At 41.7% G+C, this 27,794-nt stretch overlaps 1 protein-coding gene and 1 non-coding gene across 3 annotated transcripts; both read right to left on the bottom strand.

Moving 5' to 3' along the window:
- Window positions 1-3,156: 3,156 nt before the first annotated feature.
- TOMM5 (translocase of outer mitochondrial membrane 5) lies at window positions 3,157-11,923 on the bottom strand. Of its 2 annotated transcripts, none has more exons than XR_011446569.1 (3): window positions 11,528-11,923; window positions 8,180-8,549; window positions 3,157-3,651 (listed from the first exon to the last, which is right to left on the bottom strand). XR_011446569.1 is itself a non-coding variant. In XM_070292223.1 (3 exons), the coding sequence occupies exons 1-2, from the start codon at window positions 11,751-11,753 to the stop codon at window positions 8,515-8,517; spliced, it is 261 nt and encodes an 86-aa protein (XP_070148324.1). In that variant the 3' UTR covers window positions 3,157-3,651; window positions 8,488-8,514. The 2 variants fall into 2 exon arrangements, 1 of the variants encoding a protein (XP_070148324.1); XM_070292223.1 differs by having other exon boundaries at window positions 8,488-8,549; window positions 11,528-11,753.
- A 13,654-nt stretch (window positions 11,924-25,577) lies between these two features.
- TRNAW-CCA (transfer RNA tryptophan (anticodon CCA)) lies at window positions 25,578-25,649 on the bottom strand. Its single transcript has one exon. It is a non-coding gene; the product is annotated as a tRNA-Trp (tRNA).
- Between the last annotated feature and the right edge of the window lie 2,145 nt (window positions 25,650-27,794).

Below are 27,794 nucleotides of genomic sequence, written 5' to 3'. Positions count from 1 at the left end.
TTGAGTCCCCTCTTCTTTCTGCCCTCACCTCATCTATGCCTGCCTCTATCCCACCACTTGATGTGTATTGGTTTTTCTCCTACATTAGATTAGAAAGGACCTGCGCATCTTTGCATTCTGGCACATAGTTGGTATTTATTGTAAAATGAGTAAGTACACCTACATCATCGCCTTAACCATGTGAACGTTATTTCCCTTGTGTTATAGAAAAGTGAGGCTCCGAGTGATTTGTCCAGGGTCAATACAGTAGACATCTGTCATTCCTTTTTGGCTGTCCAGTATCTGAACTCGTGCCTCCATTTGGGAATTCCCCATCCTGTGAACTTGCTAGCAATCAGAGCATGCCTTTCACTACAGAAGCTGAAACTGATTTTTTTCTTTACTTTTCCACGTGACCCTGATGCTATAAATATTCCTTGGACTTGGAATCAGATACAACAAAGTTGTATCTTGGAGTAATTCTCTACGGCAACCGTAGCAAATGCAGCAAGATGTTTTCTGAGCAATACTGGCTGCCATGATAGTCCAGGGAGCTGTGGCTTGGTAGTAAGTGGTGGCATATAATCCTCAGCAAAGGTGGCGTCCTCACTGCTCCAGTTGCATGGAGTGACAAAGGGGGATGTTCCAGTTGCCTAGTCTCCAGGCTGATGCTACCTAGAATCCTTTATAATGAATTACTTTTCTCCTTACATCTACCAAAACTGGATTTTGGTGTTTGCAAGTTAAAAAATCTGACTCATAGAGTCACATAATAGAACTGAGGACTTTGAACTGATTCTAGTGTTCCTTCCTAACATAAACCTGTACTCTTCAACAGCCCACATTTTCTGCATTACATTTTGATGTCTCTGAATCACCCCTTATTCACCAAATTTATCTTTTAATGTCAGGGGATTGTTGAATATTTCAGTCACACAGTGAGGCAGCTGCCAAGGGAACATAGTTTCAAATGTAGCAGCATCACTGTAGTTGTTCACGTAATATTAAAATTTGTTTGTATTCTTGTCCTTTATAGGCCTAAGCGGAAAATGAGAATACTACTCATGTGACTGAGAAACAGGTGAAATAATCAGAAGTGCTTAGAGCAGATCTTTAGGTTTGGCAGAATGCTTATTGGACTAAAGTCAGCTGTGTGTTTCTGAAGACAATTTAAGAACCTTTTATTATAACTGAAAATATTTCATAAGGTACTGCGTTTAAAGGAGTGTGTAAGTGATTGTGTAATGTGTTTACATCTCAGCAACAAGTCGCTTCAACTTTTAGACGTGTACTTTCTGTTTTTGTGAACTTGCACAAAAGCAGGCAAATGGCACCATCTAAGCATAGCTGTAATACTGAGTGCACGCAAGTAGCAACTGTTCACGTCTCCTGGGTGACGTCTACAATAGAGTAGGGAAGAATCTTGGTGCTTTATTTATAATCTATTATTGTAGCCTTTAAAAAATGGTTACTGAGGCTTTCTTGTGTTGTATAACTTGGAATTGCAGTATATATACTAGCCAGCAGATGTCAGGATGGGATCTCTTTCTTAAGACTAAAGTATGAAAACACAGTAAACAACAGGAGTTCCTAAAAGAATCAAAGGTCTTCTCGCTCTTCAGTGCTTAATACACTTCAGTCACACTTAACAGTCTTATTTAACACATATATTTTAGCATTTTTTAGACCCCTTCTCCCCCCAACACTTTTATGTAGACAGTTCCTATTCATCCAAATCTGTCACTTCCACAGGGAACCCTCCCTGCTTCTTCCCCATCCCAGAAGGCCAGGGCTCCTTTACTCCATGTTCTTACAGCCACGTTAGTTTACTCCATAGCAGTTTACATAATGACTTAATTATTGATGAACTTAGGTAATATCCAACTCCCCTGCTATTTTGTAAGCCTCTTATGGATTGGTACAATGACTGAAATCTTCTCTCCTGTATTCCTCACCCACCACAGTGCCTGGTCCTCTGTAGTCACTAAATAAATCAGTATCTGTGAATGTGAACACCTCCACCAAGGAGACTGGGAATATTTTTGGAGGCCTAGACAACAGGCAATGGCACCCCACTCCAGTACTCTTGCCTGGAAAATCCTATGGACAGAGGAGCCTGGTGGGCTGCAGTCCATGGGGTCACTGAGTCAGACATGACAGCAACTTCACTTTCACTTTTCACTTCCATGCATTGGAGAAGGAAATGGCAACCCACTCCAGTGTTCTTGCCTGGAGAATCCTAGGGACGGCGGAGCCTGGTGGGCTGCCGTCTATGGGCTCGCACAGAGTCGGACACGACTGATGCGACTTAGCAGCAGCAGCAGCAGACAACAGGCAGTGTCTGAAAGCCACTGGTTGCTTTAAAAAATAGATTTCCTAAGCTCCACCCATAGCAGTTCTGATTCAGTAGGTCTTTGTTTAAAAGCTTCTTGTGTGGTTTGCAGCCTGCTTTGGAAAAGCCCTCTGCACACGGTGCCCAACACTGCCAGTGTTCTTTTCCCTATTATACTTGAACCTCTCCTTTGGCAAGAGGCATCTGTGTATGAAAACTGTCCCTAGTATGCATTCTTTGATTCCCAAGTACCTGACACCTAGCTTAGTATCCACTGACTCTTAAAATTTTATGTGAAAAAAACATCAGTTACCCATAAACATGAAGACGTATTTATCCTGAGAGTCCTTTTCCTACCAAGAAATGAGTATTACGAATATGCTATTTCACTCTCTTATTTACATATGGAATTGGAAGGAAGGAAATAAGTGGCGATCTGAGTCTACAGTATCTAGCACCATTTCTGGCACTCCGCCCCCCCACCCCCACCCTGTTCTGCCTCTGCTAGTCACTATAAACTCAAGAAAAGTGAAATTACTAACAGGGGTCTAAATTTGATATGCTTAAGAAAACAGGCTGAAAAAAATTTTAAGTGCTTTCTGTCAGATCAGGAATAAATAAGCACCTTGCAACTTAGGGGACAATAAAGTAAAAAATACGAATTCTTTTCATGGTGATGAACTTCTAAGCAGTAGAATGCTTGCTAACAACAGTGAGGGTTTGGTTAGAGGAAAAAGTAGATGTTAAATTAAATGCCCTTCTCTTCAGCTTCTTTAACAGCATCATTGTTTCACTAGGCTAACAACAGTATTTTACTAAGAATGATTTTCTCAAGATTTACTAGGTTTAAGGTTTAACTTACACTTTTATTTTTATGTTCAATAAAGAATCCATGTCTTACACTTGTGACCAATGAAAACAATGGTTATTACAAAAGTTGAGTGAAATTCTGTAATTGATGTGAAGGTTCAATACAAAGCTTATTAAATTTTATTCAAAAGTATACCGAAAATATATAGATGCTGAATTTTACTAATGATGGTAAATGAGCAATTCATTAGATCATTTCCTGGTTCTAATTTTCATCTAGCACATTTCTAAACATTTTTTTTGCAATATCTTTATTATTTCAAGTAATTTATATATTGTTTTTCTTCTATCAGCTCAGATAATCAGAGACAATGCAATTTGAATTTGGGGAAGAAGAGCATCACGTACGTTCCCACTGCTCTATCACACCCAGCAGGAGTCTTCATTATGTTTCCACACTGTCCCATAAAAAGTAGTCTTCAGTCTCTTGGTATCACAAACATATGTGCACTTAGCTACTTTCTTCCCTCCTAAATAAACATACAAATTGGGGTAGAGTAAGTTATAGTAGGTCAACTGTGGTCCTTGTCAGATGACTATATATACCTTAGCTATAAAACCAACAAGCTGATCTAATGGAAACAGTTCAAAAGGTCATGTTAGTGATACACATCTTTTTGGAAAACAAAACTAAAGGATTCTGTTTTTCAGAACAGGAACTTTCCTCTCCACTGAAAGGAAAGGAAAGGTATTTTGGGCCAAAAGATCAGATAGGAAAACCAATAGTCAGTGCAGGATCTCTACTGTAAATAAAGAGGACCGAGGAGTGAAGCCTGGGACACCACCAGTGTCAGAGGTTAGAGATGAAGAACCAGCAAAAGAATCTGAGGAAGGATGGGTGAGTGGAACAGAAAGGGTAGATAAAAGGAAAATCAAGAAGGCCTGTAAGGTGGTTAAAATAGTAAGGAAGTGTGTTGAATGCTGCTGAAAGGGCAAGACAGGTTAACCTTGACGAGCAGTTTCAAAAGATTGGTGGGGATGCAAACCTAACTGGAATGGGTTCGGGAGATAACAGGAGGAAGGAGTGAAAATAGAAACAGCCTTCTTAAGCATTTAACTGAGAGCAGAGAAATGGGATGGAAGACGGAGAGGGGTGAGGATTCAAGAGGATTATGGTGGATGCTATGCCGAACCACCCAGATTTCAACTCTGGATGAAGGAACTCGATCAGCCAGCAGCTATAAAGGTTGGCTACAGACACCACACAGCTGCATCCCCCTCAGGAGATGCTTTCAGTTGAAGGAAGCTGCCTGCATATAGTACACCGGCCCAGCAGCCCCTGTGCGGTGGCTAGGCAATGCAAGGGCAGAAAGGCCCTGCCCTCTGGCCTTGCTCAGGACTTCTCTGAAGGGCCATCTAGCATCAGATACCTGTGGGACTGACTGAAGCTGCTTTTTCAACCAGGGCGACTATTCTGGCTTGCCCAGGACTGAGGTTTCCGTGCTAAACTGGGATAGTCCTGCATGGCTGATACCCTATTTGTAGCTGCACCACAGTTCAACTTCTCCTCCCTCCCAGATTTGTTTCACTTGCTCTCAGAAGTGCTTCCCCATCCCCCCAAATACTTCCCCTAAAACCTCCTGTACAAAATTTCAGCATCTCCTCCAGGGGAACAAATTTGCAACAGGGCTTTTTTAAAAGTCAAAGGAAATCACAGCCCTTTTGAATCCTATAGGGAATGATCCAAGAGACTTGATGGGTCATGATCGTCGGGTAGCTGATGCAGGTGGGATTGAGGAGTTTGGTCTTAAATAGGAGAGGGCTTTCCTAACGGAATCTTCCTGATCTAGGTATCAAACCTGTGTATCCTGCATCTCTGCCTGGAGAAACCCATGGACAGAGGAGCCTGATGGGCTATAGTCCATGGGGTCGCAAAGAGTTGGATGCCACTCAGCGACTAACACTTTGACTTTCCTAATGGGAGGGAGGGTACAGCTACTGGTGGGTGGGTCATCACGGGGTAAGTGTATGGGAGCTTTCCTCTGGATGCCGCTATTTTCTCGGGGAAAGAAGAAGCAACACTGTCACCTGAGCTTGAAGATAAGGGGAGATCCTAGAGGTCCGAGAAGGTGTCACATGTCTATCTAGTGGATTAGAATGAACTAAGGAAATGCAGTGGTTCTACAGGACCCAGTTGACGACGTTCAACAGTCATCATTTTCCAGGTAGAGCTTGTCAGGGTGTATCTTTCCAGACACTTCAGCTGCAGAGAGTAGGATTTAACCAGGATGGGGTTTTGCCAGACAAGTACACTGACACTACAGGGAGGGAAGAGATTTGAAGGTGTATGCAAGAATGATCACAACACTGGCTAGTGGAGTGAGCTGAGGCATGAAGGTGGTGAAGGACAGCAATGAAGGGGCAGGATAAACATTATGAGAGGGTCTAGTGGGGCTGAACTATTTGTAGTGGAGGAAAGAAATCAAATCTAAATCTAGGCTATGGCTGTGGGGTTGAGTGATTAAGGAAGACTGAGGTCTGAAAATGACTTTCCAGAGAAAAGCAGATCTTGGCAGGAGGACACTTGCAACTTTTCCCCACCAAATCTAAACCTTTATTAAAGTAGCAGGCAGAATGCCCCCACCCCAAAATGACTATTGTCCTAAACTCCAAACCTGTTGGTATGTATCTCATATGGCAAGAGGGGGTTTGGAGATGTAATTAAAGATTCAAGGAAGATTCCCTAATTTGTAGTTTAAGCAGCTATGTTGATGGAGCCATTTACTGAATTTGAGCAAAAAATTTCAAGTGAGAAGTACTGGGTCCAGTTTTGGACCTGCAAGCTGAAAATACCTGAGATGGAGTTGCTAGGTGGGCAGATGGATAGCCAAACATGGCCAACACTTCAACTTGAAATAAACAGTGGGACTTTCTGCTAGATAGATGGTAAATAAAGCCATGGTCACAGCTGAGGAAGTTTATAAGGAAAAGATAATCCAGGACCAGAAAGTACTTCAAGCCTGATCAGTGAATAATAAAATTCTGCCAAAGATGGTGGAACAGATAAGGGATTTACCCTAGATCTGAAGAGGATGAGGCCACAATACAGGAAATGAGGGAGGAGTGGTATAAATGTATTGGTTTGCTGCTGCTGCTCTAACAAATTATTCAAACTTAAAACAACACAAATTACCTTACGGTTGTGGTCAGAAGTTTGAAACAGGTCTTGAGGGGTTAAAGTCAAGGTGTCTGCAGACCTGCGGCCCTTCTGGAGGTTCTAGGAGAAAATCTGTGCCCCACCCTTCCCCGCTTATGGAACACAGAGGCGGCCCACATTCCTTGGCAGGCGGCCGTATCATTCCAACCTCTGCTTCTGTTGTAACATCTCTGACCCCGCTTTCTTTCTCCCTGTTCTAAAACCCGTGTGATTACACTGGGTTCACCCAGATAATCTAAGATACTCCCTGCACCTCCGGAGTCTTCCCTGAATTCTTTCTTTCCCCTACATTACATTCCTCCCAATCAACATGTACTAGTCTGCTCATTCCATCCTGTTTGACCTTCCTTTCAAATCTAGGCCCCACATTGCATCTAGGTTTAAGTAAGCAATTTTGAATTCCTCTTGATCAATATGATTTGAACACCTTAATCAATTCCTACCTGGCTCCCCCTTCTTTACCCTTTCCCCAGAAGATAATGTAGTTATTCCTTCAAATCTGAACCAGCAGCAAGGTGAGGTCCTTCAGATATCCATTTGTGTGGCATCCTTTGGTGAATTATAGACCCCAAAATGGCAGTCCCATGATTGTCCATTCCCAGCTTCTGGCACAAGAGCATGGCATATAATAGAAACTATTAACTGATAAATGAGTTATTAATCTCTGGGACTTTTGTCCATGGAATTCTCCAGGCAAGAATACTAGAGTGGCTGCCATTCCCTTCTCCAGGGGATCTTCCTGACCCAGGGATCAAACCCAGGTCTCCCATATTGCAGGCAGATGCTTTACCATCTGAGCCACCAGGGAAGCCCCTAAAAGCCAGACCTTATGTTAGATCATCTTCCTTATAAATATCTGCAAGAGAACAAGCATCTCACTTTAACAAGACAGTTCTGTAATGCTGGAGGCTATTTCACACTTTGCCAGATTCTGCCCTGTACTTTAGAGCAGGTGTCCCATAAGCCAAATTCAGCTCGCCGCAAATAAGCCCTTTTTGCAGGAAAGACTTAAGACAAAACAGCACCCCTCATGACACTGAACACCGAGCAATTTAAATACATGGCAAAAAGTTTAGCTGATTTAGTGTGATAAGTTCAGAAAACTAAGCCTAGGAAAATCAAAAGGATATGCAGGAAAAGGCAACAATAAACAGTGTTTGGAGTCCTAATGAAATCAATCTAATGAAAATCACACTAATAAGTACACAGAAAGGAAGCAGAAATGAGATGTGTGAGAGACAGAGGTAAGGACAGGAAAGAGACATAATCCTCACATGCAGAAGTCAGCAGGCAACATCTAAAACAGAAAATTCATAAAGTAACAACATAATTGTTATTTACAGACAGGAAGGTAAACTCAATGTAATTCTTGAAAAAGAGGTGAATGTCATGGTATCTGGGAGGAAAGTTAAGGACTCTCCCCTTCTCCCAACAAACTTGGAGAACTGCCTGACTTTAAAAATACAGCATTTTCCCCTTTGGTGGTATTACATATTCTCAGCCTCAAGCAGTAATGCTGCCTTTCGTAAAGACTGCTTAAGAATAGAACCATGTTATTTTATCAGGACTAGCAAATTCTCCAGTCCCAAACAGGAGGAACTCAATGTGGTTTGCAATAGTCTCAGTGTTACAGTAGTCTCACCAGTGATTGTTCGTTTGCAGCAAAAATGTGGGTTAAGAAAAATAAAAGCCGTATTTTTCTTATTAAAAATATAGACTAATAGTCCCATGCTTAAACAACATGTTTGTGTGCTGGCTTCCATAAAACATAACTAATGGAGAGGAATTCTTCAACAAATATACTCCAAACAGAAGTAAAAAAGTACACAGAAATGACTCACAAGACAGGGCCATTGCAGACATAATTCCCTTATAATTCATACTTGCTAGAAAATGGAGTTTGACATCATGATGTACAATTACACCCACATTCATTGAGGCTGATATCACAGGTATAAGGGAATACTATGACTGTAAAACGTCTCTTCATACTTGCCAAAGAGTTTTAGCTATAAAGGTCAGGTACCAGCGCCAAAATTGTTCTCAACAAGTAGAATTTTTATGTCCATTCAGTCGAAGAGTCTCTTACATCTTTCTGGGCCTATTCATTTCCAGATAGGAGAAGAAACTGTAACCAGGTTCTTCATACCATGCATTCACACGTGACACCCACTCTTCATATGCTGTCCAATTTCTTTAAGATAAAAGGAGCTGAAAGGAAAATAAACCCAGAATTTGTTCTCAGATCCAGATCATCATAAGTTACATTATGGAATTACAGGACTGGGAGATAAATTTTACAGTTCAACACATTTTTCAAACAAACGATGGCTAAGCCTTGGCCTGTGCACCCAGTAAAAGCAAACTGCTGTCTTTCAAGGGAGCCCATCCCACTGTCGTGCAGCTACAAGTATTATAAAGTTCACTCTTACACTAGATAAAATCTTTTCTTCATGTAGTTCTCCTCTTACGACATAAAGAAGAAATCTAATCCTCCTTCAAATGACAACTTTTTACTTTGTGATGTTACTGTCAAAGGAACAAAACTCTGGAAGGAACAAAATGGCATTTCTCACTTAAAAAAAACACATTTGAAAGGCAGAGAGTGGGGGAAAACACTGAAGTAGGGACCTAGAAAGCTAGACACATATGTTCGTTCCCCCACTGATTAGTCATATATTATTTGTGTGCTTCAGTTCACATCTGATACAGTCCTATTTCAGTTATTATGAGTAGAGTGGTGTAGATAAAAACGTCTAGCACACAAGGAAGTGCTGTCATAGGGATCTAAAGAAGTGATATTTTTGTCTTGTGTAACAGTGCTGTGGCCAAAATAAGCATGGGAAAAGATGCTCAGCATCATTAATCATTAGAGAAATGCAAAACAAAACTACAGTGAGATATCACTTCACACCCACGAGGATGGCTACTGTCAAAAAACTTGGCAAGGATGTGGGAAAATGGTACTCTTGTACCCTGTTGCTAAGAGTATAAAAATGGTATTGCTGCTATGGAGCACAGTATAGTGGTTCCTTAAAAAAAAAAAAAAAAAAAAAAAAAGGGATGAGGGGTGCTGCCAGCAGCTAGGAGGAGCAAGGAATGGGGAATTACTGTGTAACAGCTATAGAGTTCAGTTTTACGAAAGAAAAAGTGTTCCAGAGATGGTGGTGATGATTACACAATATTATTAATGTATTTAATACATTAAATACTTAAAACCCCAATTCTTATCAGAAAAAAAAGTAACAGTCATCCAAAGAATGGATCAACTGTGGTATATCCATACAATGGAATAGTATTTGGCAATAAAAAGGAAATACTGATACATGCTACAATATGGACAAACCTTGAAAACATTATGCTAGACATGGTCATATACTGTACAGTTCCATTTATAAAAAATATCTGGAATAGGGAAACCTCTAAAGACAAAAAGTCCCTTATTGGTTGCCAGGGGCTAGGGAAGGGGGAAAATGGGAGAATGACACCTAATGGGCATGGTGTTTCTTTCAGAAGGGAAGAAAATGTTTTAAAATAGATTGTGGTGATGGTTGCACAACTCTTGACTACACAAAGAACCAATGAACTGTATACTTTAAATGGGTTAAGTGGATAACATGCAAATTACATCTCAATTTAAAAAGTGGTAAGGCTTCCCTCGGGGCTCAGAGGTTAAAGTGTCTGCCTGCAATGCGGGAGACCTGGGTTCAATCCCTAGGTTGGGAAGATCCCCTGGAGAAGGAAATGGCAACCCACTCCAGTATTCTTGCCTGGAGAATCCCATGAACGCAGGAGCCTGGTGGGCTCACAAAGAGTCGGACACGACTGAGCGACTTCACTGTCACTTTCAAGGATCAGTATTCTCTTTTGTTTTGTTTTTAAACTGATTCGTCTCAAACACAAAGGTCATTGAAAAGCAGCAAATGTTTCACTGGCAACTAAGTCAACCAAAAAAAAAGGCAAGAGGAGGAAATTAGTCAAGTTGAGAGTTGCAAGCTGTTGAAGGAGCAAAATGACTTGGTAGTTTCCGTTTTCCAAGGGCTCCCTCTCCTGGGGAAGCAGAGTAACACCACACACAGTGAAGGACAGAGTAAAAGAGACCCGACCTCAAGAACTCTGGCCTTAGGCCCAACATGAGCCTTACACAAGATGACCGTGGTATGGTCGCCATTTATCTGAATCAACTCTTCCTCTCTATCCAGACCTATCAATAATACAGAACAAGGAACAATGAAAAAGTATACTGAACTAGAAATCTAGCAACAGGGGCAATTCACTTCTGAGATTCCTATCAGTAAAACCAGAGCACTGATCTATAAAACTGTATCTAGCTCCAGTACTGTGTGCCTATAATTCTACTACTTGGCGAAAGTCCCTTCTGAAAATGGAGTTCTTATTTGCAAAGAGGATATACAGAGACTTAGGCCAAAATCAGGCAATGCAAATATTTTCTACCAAACGTAAAAATCAAATAAATGTTCAGGTATTACCATTAACTCTATCGATCCTTTCTTCTTCTAAAAAAAAAAAAAAAAGAAAAAGTAATCACCTATTTCACTCTCTTTACAAATAAAAGGAACAAAATCTAGATTTCAAAGGTTAGCACTAATGGAAGGAAACTTGGCAGTCAGTTAAGAACTCTGGATTCTAGGTCAAGATCATTCACTGAATCGCTGAATGACCTTGAGCCAGCTATTGCTCCACTCTAGATACCAGCTTTTCTGTTTGCAAAACGAGGGGCTTGCTCCTGGGGATAAAGTTAGTTTTGTTTAGTTGCCAAGTCTCATCCGACTCTTTGCGACCCCATATACTTTAGCTCTCTGTCCATGTGACTTCCCAGGCAAGAATACTGGAGTGGGTTCCCATATCCTTCTCCAAGGGATCTTCGCGACCCCAGGGATCGCACCCGCAAACCTTAGAGGCTCTTTCAACTCAATCGTCCTTAAGGAGGGGCTGAGTGATTAACCTCGTGGTCCGGCTCGCCGCGTGCACTTGGTACCCCCACCCTGACCCGTAAATCCTAAGCCTTGCCCGCTTGCGCCCGCCGCCCTCAGCGTGCACAGCTCTTGTTCCTCGCAACTGCTTAGCTCTTGCTCCAAGGCCCCCACAAGGCCGGTGGGACCAGAGCCGGGTGGGCAGGTGGCGGCGAGCTCCCTGCGTCTCGCGGCCACAGCCCGGAGGGTACTTACTGACTCGCAACAGGGCCACATAGATGAGGAAGTTCCGTATGGAGGAGATCACATCCTCGCGCATCTTCCGTTTCATCTCCTCTGGGTCCAGCTTCGGCGCAAGGCCTTCGATCCGGAACATCTCAGCTCTCGCTAACGGCTCCCAGCTGCCAACCTCTCGGATCTTCTCCGCAGCCTCCCGGCGCCCGGAATTCGGCCCAACCCATTTCCTGTTCCCGCCCCTCATTTTTACGCGTGGCGACGAGAGCCTGCGAAGGACAAACTTCCTCCTTAAATTGAGCTGTTCTGAAGGAGGGTGGCCTGAAGAGGGTGCTCGCAGTCTTAGCGACGCAGGACTCCTGTTCTTCCAGGCCTTTTGTTTAACAACCTCTGTCCTGAACCGGGTGCGCGTAGCTGAAGGGAGCCGGTCAGAGGGGGAGGTGTGCATAGGTACCATCATAAATAATAATAGTACGGAATACTCAGTACAGTGCTACCCCATGAATTCGATGTTATAATCTTCATTTCCTAGATGAGAAAACTGAAGCACAGAGATCTTTAAAACAACAGCTTGCCCAAATGTGTTTTAAAATACCTCGGAGCGGGGGAAGTGTTGGGAGAGATGAAAGGATATTAGCAAAATACTGAAAATTACTTAAGCTGGCGATAGTGTATCACTTTAGTTAATCCCGGCCTTCTATTTTGAGTATTTTTGAACTTTTTAATGATAAATAAAAGATAAAAATGATGAAACTTGCTCGAGATTACACAACTGATTAGTTGCTGAGCAGGGTTTTACACCTAGTTAGACTGGTAGGATCCCAGACACAGAGTGTTTAACATTTTCCATATTATTGTTGTCTTCTCATTTCTGGAGTTAACCGATCATCAAATTATGGTATTGGTCCAATACCATAATTTGATAGTATTGTCAAAGTATAGTATTGGACCAATAATAATTTATATATGAATCAAGTTTATATCTGTTCAACATCTTACAGATTTACAGATTACGGGAGAGGCTTAGAAACCACCAGTATTAAAGTCGGTCTGCTGGTGATGGACAGAGACAAGGTTCTAATGCAAATAATTATAATGTCAAGTTGAATTCTCTTTCCTGTGAACCCTGTTGTTCCTCTGTTAGTCGTATTAGCCATTAGCTGCTTAGATGGACATCTCTGGGGCCAGAAGGAAGGAATTTAATGCAGCCAGATTTCCTGTCGAAGAATCATCAAACAGTTGTTAGAAGGATGCTGCCCCAAATTATGCACGCCAACCAGCCATATATATAATTCTTAGACACGAACCAGATGACTGAACTGGTCACATATTTCAAAACCAGAATGCTCCTTCTTCAGTGTGCTATGCACAATGCATAGTGACAGTGGATTTTAGATGAATTAGAACAAGAATTTAACTATCGGAGGAACTGATAACTCTAAGTGTTGCCGACCGACCACCTTCCTGATTGACAGAATGGGTCGAGAAAGGGAACTCATCTGCCTATTTAGGCTTTAGTAATTTCTTGCATCTATAATTCATGCAATGGAAGAGCAGAGGCAGCTCTGAAATGGGAGGGGCTGACTCCTAAGGAAGAGCTCCACCTCACCCTTTGAGAGTGTTTAGAAAGCCTGCAGTGATGCTGGAAAGTAGCAGGTGCTGTGGAAAGAGCTTGAACCGGAAGACTGGAGACATAGCCTTCAGATCTGGCACTACCATTATCTAGCCATGTGCTGCTGCTGCTGCTGCTAAGTTGCTTCAGCTGTGTCCGACTCTGTGCGACCCATAGACGGCAGCCCAGCAGGCTCCCCCGTCCCTGGGATTCTCCAGGCAAGAACACTGGAGTGTGTTGCCATGTCCTTCTCCAATGCATGAAAGTGAAAAGTGAAAGTGAAGTCACTCAGTGGTGTCCGACTCTTAGCGACCCCATGGACTGCAGCCCACCAGGCTCCTCCGTCCATGGGATTTTCCAGGCAAGAGTACTGGAGTCGGGTGCCATTGCCTTCTCCTAGCCATGTGAGGAGGGACAAGACTCTGTTCCACTGCAGCTGTGTTTCTTCAGTTATAAAGAGAGGAGATATGATTCAATTCTCTTGAGAGTCCCTTTCGCTTCTAACAGTCTGTGCATTTGAATTCTAATTATATCATCTAGGGCTTCTGGTCTGGAGGGTATGGACATCAAAATATTATCAGATGTGGTGAGCTATCAGAATGGCCAATGTGTGTGTTTCCCATGGTAGGAAGAATATAGCATCCCACATCCGGATTGGAAAGGGGTGAGTTCTTAAGTGATTCCAGTAACTTGGGTCTCTAATGCTGACTGAATTTAGATAAACCGTTCTCATATGGAACTACCCATTTTTTTCTTTGCTAAGATGCTCTTGAGTAACTTCCCTGGATTCATAGGGAACCAAAGAGGGGGGAAATTAATAGAAAATCATGCTTCTTCGTGAAAAAGAACAGATTGTTAGCATTTGCGTTTTATTCATCCAAGGTTTATTTGATGATATGGTAATTCGTGGCTGATTTGTTAAAGGAAAGTGTTACTCTCATGACAGTTCTCTTCCAAAGGTCTGGTGCTTGCCTTCTTGTAGACAGGAAAGTAGTGGGTGGCAATATGGCGCAGCTGTGTCTTGGGGTGAGGAACTGGTTCTGGATGCAGGCTGGAAGGTGAACAGTTCCTGTCTCAGAAACGTTCATCCTGGTTAACTCTCTCCCCCTTGCATGGCTCCTCTAGTTGTAATGGAGGAAACAGTAAAAGAGGTTTGGCTATTTGTTTTTTCTTTTCATGGTTTTTATTTTTTTGGCTTGTTTGTTTGGTATGTAAGTGGTGGTATTGTCCAATTATGGTTGACATAGGTGAGGTAAATTGAGAGACCATGCTTCAGGAAGTTAATACTGGAATTAGCTTTTTCACATCTTGGACCTCTCATTTTGTTCCTCATTGAAATGATGAGGGACTTGAGTCAAATCTTTAAAGTCACTTGCAGTTCTAAAATGCTGAAATTCTGTGTCTGTCTTTCCTGTTCTTTCTTTATAATCTTGCATGAAAGGCTAGAAGCAAAGAATTCCCTGTGCTTTGCCACAGAAGGCAAAAATAAAAAGTATGCGCACATAATTTAATATTGATATTTGTGTTATTTAGTCTGATCAAATGGTAGTTGATGTCACAACCTGTCTTGTTTTTCATTTCAACCCCAGGAGGGTTTCAAGAGCTATTTCCTTTGCCTCAGCTTCCCAGATGGTACTGCACACAAGCATTCATTGTGTACAGACTACCCATAAAATAATTAACCTTAATTTCTATCACTGGGGAGGAATTTGTATTTGCAAAGTCAGAGATGTGAGATGACTCATGATTGGGAAATAATTCCAGCATATAATCACAGGAACTTTGTGGTTTCTAGTTTATAGAGGATGTGTAGTTTTCACATATTGAACCTACAGCCCCTTCAGATGAGAAAACTGAGGTCCAGAGGGAAGCTAGTTAGAGGCAGAGCTGGCTGGGGCTGGGGTAGGAGTCTGTGCTCTCAAATATACATATACATTTTGTGTGTGCATGTATGTGTGCACTTCTTTATATATCTATTTTTTACCAAAATGGATAACATGGTATATACTATTTTAACTTGCATTTTCCATTTAAGCTATATTGACTGTCTTCCTACATCTTTAAGTATTCTTCTAAATATCATTAATGATGTCTCTGTGGTATTCTCTATATGCTGCTGCTGCTGCCGCTAAGTCACTTCAGTCGTGTCCAACTCTGTGCGACCTCATAGGTGGTAGCCCACCAGGCTCCGCCATCCCTGAGATTCTCCATGCAAGAACACTGGAGTGGGTTGCCATTGCCTTCTCTGATTCTCTATATGAATGTACCATAATTTATGTAATTAACCTCTACCTTTGAGCATTTAGATTACTTCGATATTTTCCCTATAAATATTACTCTGAGAAACATTATTGTAATAATCTTTGTGGACCTTTAACATGTTTTGATCATTATAATTATTACCTTAAATTCAGAGTTCTCAACTTCTCTCAGTGACACTCCCCACCTTTTTTTTTCCTAAGGGAAAAAAGCCCTCTCTGGCCAAGAGTATAGGTGTCAGATTTCCAGATCTCTGGAAATTACAAACAAGGGATGGGAAATTTTGTTTGTTTTCAGAAGAGGTTTTCTTCCTTGTGCTGTAAGTTCTTATTATTTAGCAGCAGGAGAAGTAAAATATACTCCAGGGTTTAGTTTGCATTGACATTATTTAGAGCACATAATAATTACCAGCCATCTCCTTGGCAGAGGTTAGATGATTGATTTTGCCACTACTCCCACCTCACCCCCATCACACAAAACACACATAGTATGTGTTGTAGAAATGTGCTTATACACAGCTGGATATAGTTTCTTGCCTATTAGTAAAAATGTAGAACCTGTTGTATGATAAGCACTTAATTAATATTTATCAAGTGAAAGAGCTAGAAGGAAAAAAGAATCTTTCATTGGTTTAGTGACAGCACATCCACCTTTGTTAGACTTGTTTTCATCCCATGTCAGGAGACCTTTGCAGAAGCTGGAAATGAGCTCCTTACTTTTAACTTCCACAGGAAAAAAAGGACGAGGCTACCAGTATGATTTCTCCACACCCTGTCCCCAGCATTTTCCAGATGACACACCTGGCTGATCAAAGCAAACAAGTAGATACCCACAAGCATATTTTCTCATCTTAGAAAACATAAAGCTTCCTAAAGGTAGGAATATATTTTGCTCTAGCATATCAAATTTGGGTAGCTATATGTTGTTTGCACAGATTGTGAGTGAAGGAAGTGCCAGTGAAGGCCAGGCCTTAATCTGTGAGTTGTTGTTGTTTAATCACTCAGTCATGTCTGACTCTTTGCAACCCCATGGACTACAGCACCCCAGGCTTCCCTGTCCTTCACCATCTCCTGGAGCTTGCTCAAACTCATGTCCATTGAGTTGGTGATGCCAACTAACCATCTCATCCTCTGTTGTCCCCTTCTCGTGCCTTCAATCTTTACCGGCATCAGGGTCTTTTCCAGTGAATCAGTTCTTCACATCAGGTGGCCAAAGTATTGGAGTTTCAGCTTTAGCATCAGTCCTTACAATGAATGTTCAAGATTGATTTCCTTTAGGATTGACGGGCTTGATCTCCTTTTGTCCAAGGGACTCTCAAAAGTCTTCTACAACACCACAGTTCGAAAGCATCAATTCTGTGGCTCTCAGACTTCTTTATGGTCCAACTCTCACATCCATACATGACTACTGGAAAAACCACAGCTTTGACTATATGGACCTTTGTTGACAAAGTAATGTCTCTGTTTTTTTTTAATACACTGTCTAGGTTTGTCATAGCTTTTCTTCCAAGGAGCAAGTGTCTTAGTTTCATGGCTGCAGTCACCATCTACAGTGACTTTGAAGCCCAAGAAAATAAAGTTTGTCACTGTTCCCATTGTTTTCCCATCTATTTGCCATGAAGTGTTGGGACTGGATGCCATGATGTTTGTTTTTGAATGTTGAGTTTTAAGCCAGCTTTTTCATTCTCCTCCTTTACCTTCATCAAGAGGCTCTTTAGTTCTTCTTCGCTTTCTGCCATAAGGGTGGTGTCATCTGCATATCTGAGGTTATTGATATTTCTCCCAGCAATCTTGATTCCAGCTTGTGCTTCATCCAGCCCAGCATTTCTCATGATGTACTCTGCATATAAGTTAAATAAGCAGGATAACAATATACAGCCTTGACGTACTCCCTTCCCAATTTGGAACCAGTCTGTTGTTGCTTCTTGACAGGTTTCAGGTTTCACAGGAGGCACATAAGGTGGTCTAGTATTCCCATTTCTTTAAGAATTTTCCACAGTTTGTTGTGATCCACACAGTCAAGGGCTTTAGCATAGTCAATGAAGCAGAAGTAGATATTTTTCTGGAATTCTCTTGCTTTTTCTGTGATCCAACAGATGTTGGCAATTTGATCTCTGGTTCCTCTGCCTTTTCTAAATCCAGCTTGAACATCTGGAAGTTCTCAGTTCATGTACTATTGAAGCCTAGCATGGAAACTTTTGAGCATTACTTTCCTAGTGTGTGAAATGAGTGCAATTATGTGGTAGTTTGAATATTCTTTGGCATTGCCCTTCTTTGAGATTGGAATGAAAACTGATCTTTTCCAGTCCTGTGGCCACTGCTGAGTTTTCCAAATTTGCTGGTATATTGAGTGCAGCACTTTCACAGCATCATCTTTTAGGATTTGAAAAAGCTCAGCTGAAATTCCATCAGCTCCACTAACTTTGTTTGTAGTGATGCTTCTGAAGGCCACTTGAGTTTGCACTCCAAGATGTCTGGTTCTAGGTGAGTGATCACACCATCATAGGTATCTGGGTCATTAAGATCTTTTTCATATAGTTCTGTGTATTCTTGCCACCTCTTCTTAATATCTTCTATTTCTGTTAGCTCCATACTGTTTCTATCCTTTATTGTGCCCATCTTTGCATGAAATGTCCCCTTGGTATCTCTAAATTTCTTGAAGAGGTCTCTAGTCTTTCCCATTCTATTCTTTTCCTCTTTTTCTTTGCATTGATCTTTGAGGAAGGCTTTCTTATCTCTCCTTGCTATTCTTTGGAATGCTGCATTCAGATGGGTATATATTTCCTTTTCTCCTTTACCTTTAGTTTGAGCAAACTCCGAGAAATTGTGAAGGACAGGGAAGCCTGGCATACTGCAGTCTGTGGGGTTGCAAAGTCTTGGATACAACTTGGAAACTGAACAACGACAACAAAAAACTAAGTGTAAGATCTGAAACCATAAAACTTCTAGAAGAAAACACAGGTGGTCAACTCTTTAACATTGATCTGGGTTAATATTTTTTGGACATGTCCTCTCAGGTGAAGGAAATAAAAACAAAAATAAACAAGTAGGACTACATCAAACTAAAAAGCTTTTGCACAGTGAAGGAAATTACCAACAAATGAAAAGGTCATGTACTGAATGGGAGAAGATATATGCAAACAGTGTCACTGATAAGGGATTCATATAGAAAACGTTCCAAGAACTCATACTATTCAACATCCCTTCCACCCAAGAAAACCTAATCAAAAAATGGGCAGACAATCTGAATAGACATTTTTCCAAAAAAGACATACTGATGATTAACAGGTACATGAAGAGATGCTCAACATCACTAGTCGTCAGGGAAATGAAAATCAAGACGAGATATCACCTCACACCTGTAAGAATGGCTATTATCAAAAAAGACAACAAATAACAAGTATTGGTAAGGGTGTGGAGAAAGGAAACCCATATGCACTGTTGGTGGGGACAAAAAATTGGCACAGCCACTGTGGAAAATAGTATGGAGAGTCCTCAGAAAATTAAACATGGAAATACCGTACAATCCAGTGATTTCACTTCTGGGTGAAAAGCATGAAAACACTAACTAGAAAAGATATGTACACTGCCATGTTCATTACAACATTATTTATAATAGCTGAGATACAGAAGTATCCTAAGTACCCGTTGATAGATGAATGGATAAAAAAGAAGTGGTATAAATACACAATGGAATATTACTCAGCCATAAAAAGAAGGAAATCTTGCCATTTCCAGCAACATGGATGGACCTAGAGGGCATTAAGCAAAGTGAAATCAGAAAGAAAGAAAAAGACAAATACCGCATGGTTTCACTTATAGGTAAAATTTAAAACAAACGAACAAAAAATAAAACAGAAACAGGGTCATAGATGCTGAGAACAAATTGATGATTGTTGAAGAGGAGGGGGTTTGGGAGAGAAGAGAAATAGGTAAGGGAGATTAAGAGATACAGAATTCTTGTGAAATAAATGTGTCGCACATATAAAATGTACAGTGTGGAGAATATAGTCAAGAGTTATATAATATCTTTTGGCGTACAGACCACATATTGCGGTGATCAGTCTGAAATGTACAGAACTATTGAGTCACTATTTTGTGTAACAGGAATTTACATAATCTTGTAGGTCAACTATACTTCAAAAACAAACGCATAGGAAAGGAGATAGGATTTGTGGTTACTGGAGATGGGGTGTGGCAGTGGGGTGATTGAATGAAAGCATTCAAAAAGTACAAACTTCCAATTATAAGATAAATAAGTTCTAGGGATGTGATATACAACATGAGAAATATAACACTGCTATATGTTATATATGAAAATTGATAAGAGAGTAAATCCTAAGAATTGTCAGCACAATGAAAAAAATGTTCTTTTTTATTTCTTTAATTTTGTATCTACATGAGATGGTGAATGTTCACTAAATTTACTGTAATAAGTTCATGATGTATGCAAGTCAAATTAGTAAACTGTTTGAAGCATATATAGTGCTTTCTGTCGATTATATTATAGTAAAATTGGAGGAACTAAATTAAAAACAAATAAAATTAAAAATTAAGAAAAGCCTTCGCTAACTCTCCTGTGCTGGCTTAGCTGTGTGTCTGCATGATCTGTTCCTACTCCTGTGAGAGTGTCAGAGCACTGAGCACAGTGTCTTGCCACTGTGTGTGTGCTCTTCTCTGTCCCTTAAAAAGGATAGCCATCATGTTTTGCTCATTTTTAATCTCATAGTACCTAGCAGATGGGAACTGTTCAGTAAGTGTCTCCTAGGTAAATGCTTGTTGTCAAATAAGTTGATTTTGAGGAATGGTATCAAAGCTTTTGTTGTTGGGTAACCTGAAATTGTAAGCCTAGAAAAGACTTAGAAGTCTGAGACATTATATATGACTCATAGGCTCTGCTTCCTTCTCAGCCTGATGGACTTGGAAGACATGCAATGACTGATACACGTGAACGTCACATGCATCCCTACACAGTGTGTATTTCCAAGTCACATGACACCCATTCCTCTGCAGGGAAAGAGCCCTGGGCCAGCTGAGCTAGGTTAGTGCACTATGGGTGAGCTTCACAGGCTGCTGGCACACCTCAAGAGGGTGTGGATTTTGTGTCAAGTGTAGGAAAGCCAACTAGGGCAGAGAGTATAAGAACCAGTTGGAAGAAGGATGATACCCCAGGGAGATGAGTCTCCTGCTCATCAGTTCTAGTCTCAACTCTTTCATTCATGAGCTGTGTGATCTTGAACAAGTGTTTTCCTTTTTGTAGGCTCCAGTGTCCCCGTTTGTAAAATGAGGGCTTGGATTGGCTGGTCTCTAAAGTCCCTTCCAGGACTGATACTCTGGGATTCTGTGAAGTGTGAAGACTGCAGACATCAGTGGAAGGAAGCAGGTGAGTGTATATTAAGAGCATGTGGCAATCAGCCATCTGTTCCAGGCCTTCAGCAAAAAGGAGCCAAGCTAGTATACAGATTTACTTTAAGTCACCCTAGAAGTGGAGACATCTGAGGCACAATGGCTCACCATTGTGTCTTATGGATCTAGCTCAGGTCTGTCAGAAGGAAGCATTTCCAAGGATTGGAGTCGGGGTGGGTGGGTGGCAAAGCAGTGTTAGTTTTCACTTCATAATAAAATGATCACATTTGGGACAAGTTTTTATGTTTTTTTAGCCAATAGTTTTGATTAATTTTTTTGCACTGAAATTATCCCAAATTTGAATGTTGGAAATGATGCAAAGAGTACCACCTGGAGCTTAGCTGGGAGAGGCCTGACAGCAGCGCAGTGTTTTTGAGACCTCATGAACTGTAGCCCACCAGGCTCCTCTATCCGTGGGATTCTCCAGTCAAGAATACTAGAGTGGGTTGCCATTCCCTTCTCCAGAAGTGTTTTTGAATGTAACTGTTAAGTGGATGAATTGAGGTGGGTTTTTTTTTTTTTTTGAGTTTGAGGCTATGAACCATTGAGTCATAGAAACTCATAGAAACTTGCCTTAGCCAAGTGAAAAACATCCAGTTTCTTCTGAAGTCTTAAATAAGTGGTGCCTTTGATAATTAAATGAAAGATTCCTTGAGAAGCATAAAGAAAGGTATATATATATATATGCCTAATTAAATAAATGCTTTATAACCAACTCTTACTAGGTCTAGTACACTGGTGTCAGAATCTCTGAGAGGTGTATGGAAACTCCCGCCTTTGTTCCTGAAGTAACTGGAAGCACGTAGGCACAAGGTGTGCTCAGGAAGTCAACCTTCTGGCTCAGGATAACTCCTTTCAAGTCTTGTCCTTCCTTTGTGTTGACCAAGAGTTTCTTCATCTTCTTAGAAAAATGCCTGTGTGATGATTCACTTGGGTTCAGAAAGATGGATGCATAATCTCTTAATTCTTGAGGGTATATGAGTTTGTATCCTAGTGGACAAAGCACAAGTGTTGGTGTGGCAAAGTTCTGTTTTTGGCTCTCAGGATTAAGTTGAGCCAGGAGCAAAGTAAAGGCCCTCCTGAGGGGACCAGCCAGATGCAGAAAGAAGGAAAGGAAATGGACCTCCAGGAAGAGGAGCCAAAACACAGAAATAGTAATAGTTAAATTCACTGACTGTTTACTCTGTGCCAAGCAGGATTCCAAATCACAATGATCATAATCAGAATTACACTATTAAGAGTTCTCACACCAGCCCTCTGGGGCAGCCTCTCTTATTCCATTTTCTAAATGGAAAACTCAGGTAGATAATGGTGATTGTAGAGCTGGGATACAGACCCAGGTAGTTGGGCTGTAGAGTCCTTGCTGTTTACCCCTGTGCCCTGCTGTGTCCATAACCTTTCAAGGTCATATACAACTCTCGCCATGTATCTCCAGCATCCATTCTAGGGCTGGGGAGGTAATGGGCTTTGTGGAGCGTTTGTGAACCGAATGGAACCCAATAGACCCAGCCTGTGCACACCTGGACTCTGTGGGAAGCTCTGTTTGACTCAGAGCAGTACTTGAGAGGAGCAGAATGCTAGCTGGTCCCTGGGGGTTGACAGCTGAAGCCCAGTCCGACCAGCAGATGTGAGATCGTGTGCAGGGTTCCCTCTTACTGCACAGATATGGGGAGGCAAACCATGGGTAGAGAAGAGCCTGGAGCTGGTGGGTGTGAGGGAGCAGAGTTCTGGTTCCATAGCATGTACTGAGAACCCTCTGCACCAGCCGCTGTACTGGGCGCTGGCCACTGTGATACAGAGTTGGATTGTCCATATTCCATGCCCCGGAGGAGCTCTATGCTAGTATTGGGAAGGGCTACCTATCTGATGGGACCCAGAAAATTGCGTTAGGACCCCTGTCCTGCTTTGCAGGGCCAGAGAAGACTAATTCTCAATCCCATTGTCTTTCTTACAGAGTTTTAAAATTCAGCTCATTCCCACTAACTGGATTCAGGATATGGGTTATGTAACTTTCAGGCCTCTGGATGAACTTTCTGGATCAAGAATGTAGAGCTAAGATGGTGGCAAGGCCGGGTAGACAGAACTTGGAAAAGGGCTCTGCAATTAAAATGACTAGAGAGATGGTTGGATAAGAGAAAGGAGGAAAAGAAAGATAGCTGTTCATGTGTTCATAAAACACTGCTGCTGGTGCTAAATTGCTTCAGTCCTGTCTGACTCTTTGCAACCCTGTGGACTGTAGCTCGCCAGACACTTCTGTCCATGGGATTCTCCAGGCAAGAATACTGGAGTGGGTTGCCATTTCCTCCTCCAAGGGATCTTCCTGACCCAGGGATCAAACCCACATCTCTTAAGTCTCCTGCACTGGCAGGCAGGTTCTTTACTACTAGCACCACCTGGGAAGCCCCACATGAAGCCCCCCCATTGAAGTATAAACACTAGGACCTATTTACCCAGTAGGGAGGAGAGGACATTTAATCTCCGTGTTAATTATGGAACCATCTTTTGGGTCAAGTGTCTTAAGTGATGAAGCAATTTTGGCAGACAGGGACTCATTTGGTGATAAGTGATGAGGGTGATGTCTGTCTGGTTTGCCTGGATAGTCCCAGTTTATGCTTGTTATACTGCTGGCATTATTTATTTATATTGCCTTGTTTCACTCTAAAAAGTATCCTGGTTTGGATGGTAAATTTTTTGGTCATGCCGCCCAAGGACCAAAAAACACCTGCATTTTTTCTGGTGGGCTTGAGTTCTGCATTTTAAGGCCAAAGAGATTGAAGTATAAACATCTCTTGCTAGACAGCCTTTTCCTCTGTTACCATCATGCCTGAATATGGTCAAAACTCAGTCCTCTCCCCCCTTAGCCTGGCTGGAAAATGTAAAACTAAAATTTACTCTAAAAATTAATAGAACCTCTCCCCACTTCCAGAAATCTCTTTAGAAATAGAAAAACACGGGCAAGGTACAAATTCATTCAGCTTTTGCCCTAGATCTCTTTGACTAGCTTTAGTTAGACTTATCAGTTCTCAAATCTTTTAGTTTTCCTCCACTTAAAGTTCTGGGGCCCACAGCAGACAGAGGCTGGAGTAAGGTGCTGGCAGGCAACCACAGATGTAGAAGGGTCCTGTCAGCCTCTCACATGTCCTGCTGTTCTATAGGACCTAGTCCTTGAGATGTCATCTCCTGACTCCTCGGGGAAGAGAGGGAGAAGAGTTACTTTCTCATGTGGAGCCACCCCTGGAGATCTGCTTGAAACATATCACTGTGACTGTAGTAATTGTTAGAAACTAGCAAAAGAATCAAGGAAAAGGAATGAAACTGGTGGTGTTTCATGAAATTTAATTGAGCATTGCCCTGCTTTTTAGCATCCCTTAGCTCAGTTTATGTGGCCTCATTTACACATGGAAGAAAACAAAGATTTGGAGAAGGAGCCTCTCTTGTGTGTCCTTTGCTCTCTCTCTCCCCTCACTGGTACATCTACCCTTGCCTGTGTTGTTGTGCTGCTGTTGCTAAAGCCATCAAGCAAGACCTGTGACTGTACGTGACCTTGCTGCTGCTAAGTCACGTCGTGTCCGACTCTGTGCGACCCCATAGATGGCAGCCCACCAGACTCCCCTGTCCCTGGGATTCTCCAGGCAAGAACACTGTAGGGGGTTGCCATTTCCTTCTCCAGTACGTGACCTTAGTCATCTATTTGTTACAGAAGCATTTTTGGACTGTTTGAATGGCTTCATCACCTCATCCTTTTGGGTACAGCTGGAGATTAGGAGGAATAGTAATAGACAATTATTGAGCATTAGGCCTGTCATAGATGTTGAAGGGAATTACAGGGTCAAGAAATTATAGTCAAAATTCAAAGGGATGCAAAAAGAAGGAGATATTGTTTAGGTTTTGATGCTAGAAGCTCATTGTTTCAAAGATCTACAAGTATGTAATAAAACCATGCCAGCTCTTGTTTTCACCTTCTCAATGTAAAACAGCTAAAAAAATCAGTGAATAATAAGAGACAGCGAAGGTGTACTTTTTCATGGAGAATACCCCTAGGAATCTTGCTGTTTCAGGGAGACATTGGTTGTGGGTTTTGTGAATCAGCGTTAAGAGGAGCTAGGTGAGCCTGTGACTGGCAATAACATCTGTAGCTCCTGAAGTCAAGATGGGGTAGTCAGTCAGTTCTCATGCTTCCTCGTGTCACAGTCATATCACCGGGGCACACAGATGGGTTGGAAATGTTTCCCTGCAGGGTCTTTGCTGATCCTCAGTTTCCTCTGATAAACTGCCTCATTCTTCACATCAAATTCTCTTTAAAACAAAGTGAACTCTGGGTTGATGAAACAACACACTGATTATTTAAGAAACGTGACATAATACCTGTGAAGATTATTGAATGTGTGCAGAAGCCTTCCAAATTTTAAACTCTGGGGGATAGAAACCAATTCCAAACCACTGCCGTTGCAGAAAATCTTGTTTTCCTTTGCAAATCATGCTCGAGAACTGTCGCTAATAACGACTTATCAACCTTAAAAGCAACCACAATCATAACTTTATAGTAATGATAGAAGTACTGAAAGTATTTAAGTTTTAACAAAAACAATAGTTAAAATGTATCAAGGGCATACTGTGTACCAGATCCTGCCCTGAGAGCTTTACATGCATTGTCTTGTTTGGAGTGAAGTGAAGTTGCTCAATCGGGTCCAACTCTTTGCGACCCTGTGGACTGTAGCCTGCCAGGCTCCTCTGTCCATGAGATTCTCCAGGCAAGAATACTGGAGTGGGTTACCATTTCCTTCTCCAGGGGATCTTCCCAACCCAGGGATCTAACCTGGGTCTCCTGCATTGGAGGCAGATGCTTTAACCTCTGAGCCACCAGGGAAGCCCATTTAATCATCCCAATAAAAAGTATTCTTATGTAGGCATTATTATATTATTATCCTAATTTTACAGATGAATATTATTACAGCCCAACCTCTCTCCAGATATCAACTGTCTACTCAGCATCTTTGTTTGGATATTTAATAAGCATCTCAAGTTTAAAGTCCAAAACTTGGTCGCTAATATTCCCTTTTTCTTTCCCCTTCTTCCAGCATACTTGCATGCCTTCAGTGTTCCTCATCGCAGATAATGGCAATTCCAACCTTCAAGTTGCTCAGGCCAAAAATCTTAGAGTCATCTTTGACTCCTCTTTTCTCACTCACACACCACATCCCACATGGTTAGAAAATCCTGGTGCTGTACCTTCAAACCATGTCGGAATCTGACTGCTTCTCACTTTTCCACTGCTACTACCTGTTTCCAACTACCATCCTCTCTCACCTGGATGACTGCAGTGATCTTCAAGTCTATGCCCTCGCCCCCTTCAAGTCTATTCTCTTCACAGAGGCCAGACTGCCTCTGCTAAAAGGCAAGTTCAAAATCCTCCAGTGGTTACTCATCTGATTTAGAGTAGAAATCAAAGCCCTTCCAATGGCTGCAAAGCCTCAGTCAGGGTTAACTTCTTTTCTGATCTTCACCTTAAGTTCACCAACCCTGAATTTTTTGCAGTGTCTTGCACATATATAAATCTGTGCATTCTTCTGGAAGAACCTATCTAGTGGTTACCAGCTTCTTGAAAGACTCAGCGCCTCCCCAAAGCTTAAGAATCACTGCCTGGAGGAAACCTCATATTTGAAAATCCAATTTAAGGAAAGCATTTATTCAAATTATAAAATGTTTTGAAAAGGATTTTTTATTTGATAAAAGGAATCACTGAAAATGTCTTGTGCATTTACAGTACAATGAAATCAATATGTTTAATTATTTTACTAGACTCTGTGACCCAAGTGTATCAGTTCTAAGAGGATTCAGAGTATATCTGACTATAGTAAAATCTATGTGTAACAGATAGATGTTTAAGCCTTAGCTAACAGTTCTCTTATTCCTGTTAATATCAAACCTATAGGCACAGTTTGGGAGCTGTTATATGTAAGGTGTTGTATTTGGAAATACTTTTGACATATTTCAGTTCACAGAGCCTAATGTAAAGCTGGGCACAGCTTTAGAAGTCTATCTTTAGATGTCTATCTTCTGTATGCTCATCCTGCCTTTAACCCTTATCCTAGAATTTGAATCATTTCACAGATCAGCAAATTGTAAAATGAGATTGGAGCCAAAGTAATTCTCTTGAGCAGGGAGAGAGACCAGCAGTGTTTGCAGGTAGATCAGCCTGGGTATGGGCTCTTGAGTCACTGAGACCCCAGGACTCAATCATCCTCTGCATCTCGACCATTTATAGACTGGAAACCCTGACATATGCCAGGGGTGTTGTGTGGATTAACCAGTAAACCATAGTCAGTTATGAAGTAAACATTAATTATTGTTTTCATGGTGAGTTCTGGTCTGGGTTCCTGACCTGGAGAGAGGACTTTCTTGCACAGTAGCCTCTGTTGGAGTTCAGAGCACCCTACAAACCTGTGAGGGATGTATCCTCCTTTGCCATATGTTGGGAGTACTCCAAAGAGTTGTGGAGCACTTGATTTTGCACTGGAGACGTGTCCTGTGTGTGACTACAGGGAACCCAGTCCCTGTCTCCATAAGAAGGGCTGCTGTCGGGCAGAGGATTTGTTCTTCTTGGACCCAGAGGGCAAAACCAGGACCAGTGGGGAGGCAGGTGTTAGCCCAAGAGTGGGAAGAACTTCAACAACTGGAGCAGTTCAGCTGTGGAACCAATGCCTGAAAAGGCAGGGAGTTTTTCCCAGCCATGGAGAAGTTTAAGGAAAGGCTAGATGACTTATTTTCAAATAACTTACTGATTTATTACATACCCTATGTAGGACATTATGCTGAGTACTGGAGGAGGCCAGATGTGAACTAGACAAGTACTGTGCTCTTAGCACAGATGTAAGAGGGAAGATAAAATCCATCCATCAATCCAGTGAATCTACAGTGGTCCCTCAGTATTCATGGGAGATTAGTTTCAGGACCTCTGCCCTTCCCACAGGTACCAAAACCCAAGAATGCTCAAGTTCCTTGTGTAAGATGG

Source organism: Ovis canadensis, chromosome 2 (assembly GCF_042477335.2).
Source record: "Ovis canadensis isolate MfBH-ARS-UI-01 breed Bighorn chromosome 2, ARS-UI_OviCan_v2, whole genome shotgun sequence".
NCBI lineage: Eukaryota > Metazoa > Chordata > Mammalia > Artiodactyla > Bovidae > Ovis > Ovis canadensis.
The sequence above is the reverse complement of the archived record's forward strand: the minus strand, read 5'-3'. Positions and strand labels throughout refer to the sequence as shown.

Excerpts from the sequence above, each read along its gene's own strand:
- TOMM5 (XM_070292223.1), bottom strand. The coding sequence starts at position 11,753 with ATGAGGGGCGGGAACAGGAAATGGGTTGGGCCGAATTCCGGGCGCCGG. Across the intron at positions 8,550-11,527 it reads TGTGGCCCTGTTGCGAGTCA|CTCCTTTTATCTTAAAGAAA; the intron begins GTAAGTACCCTC and ends TTTTCCTTTCAG.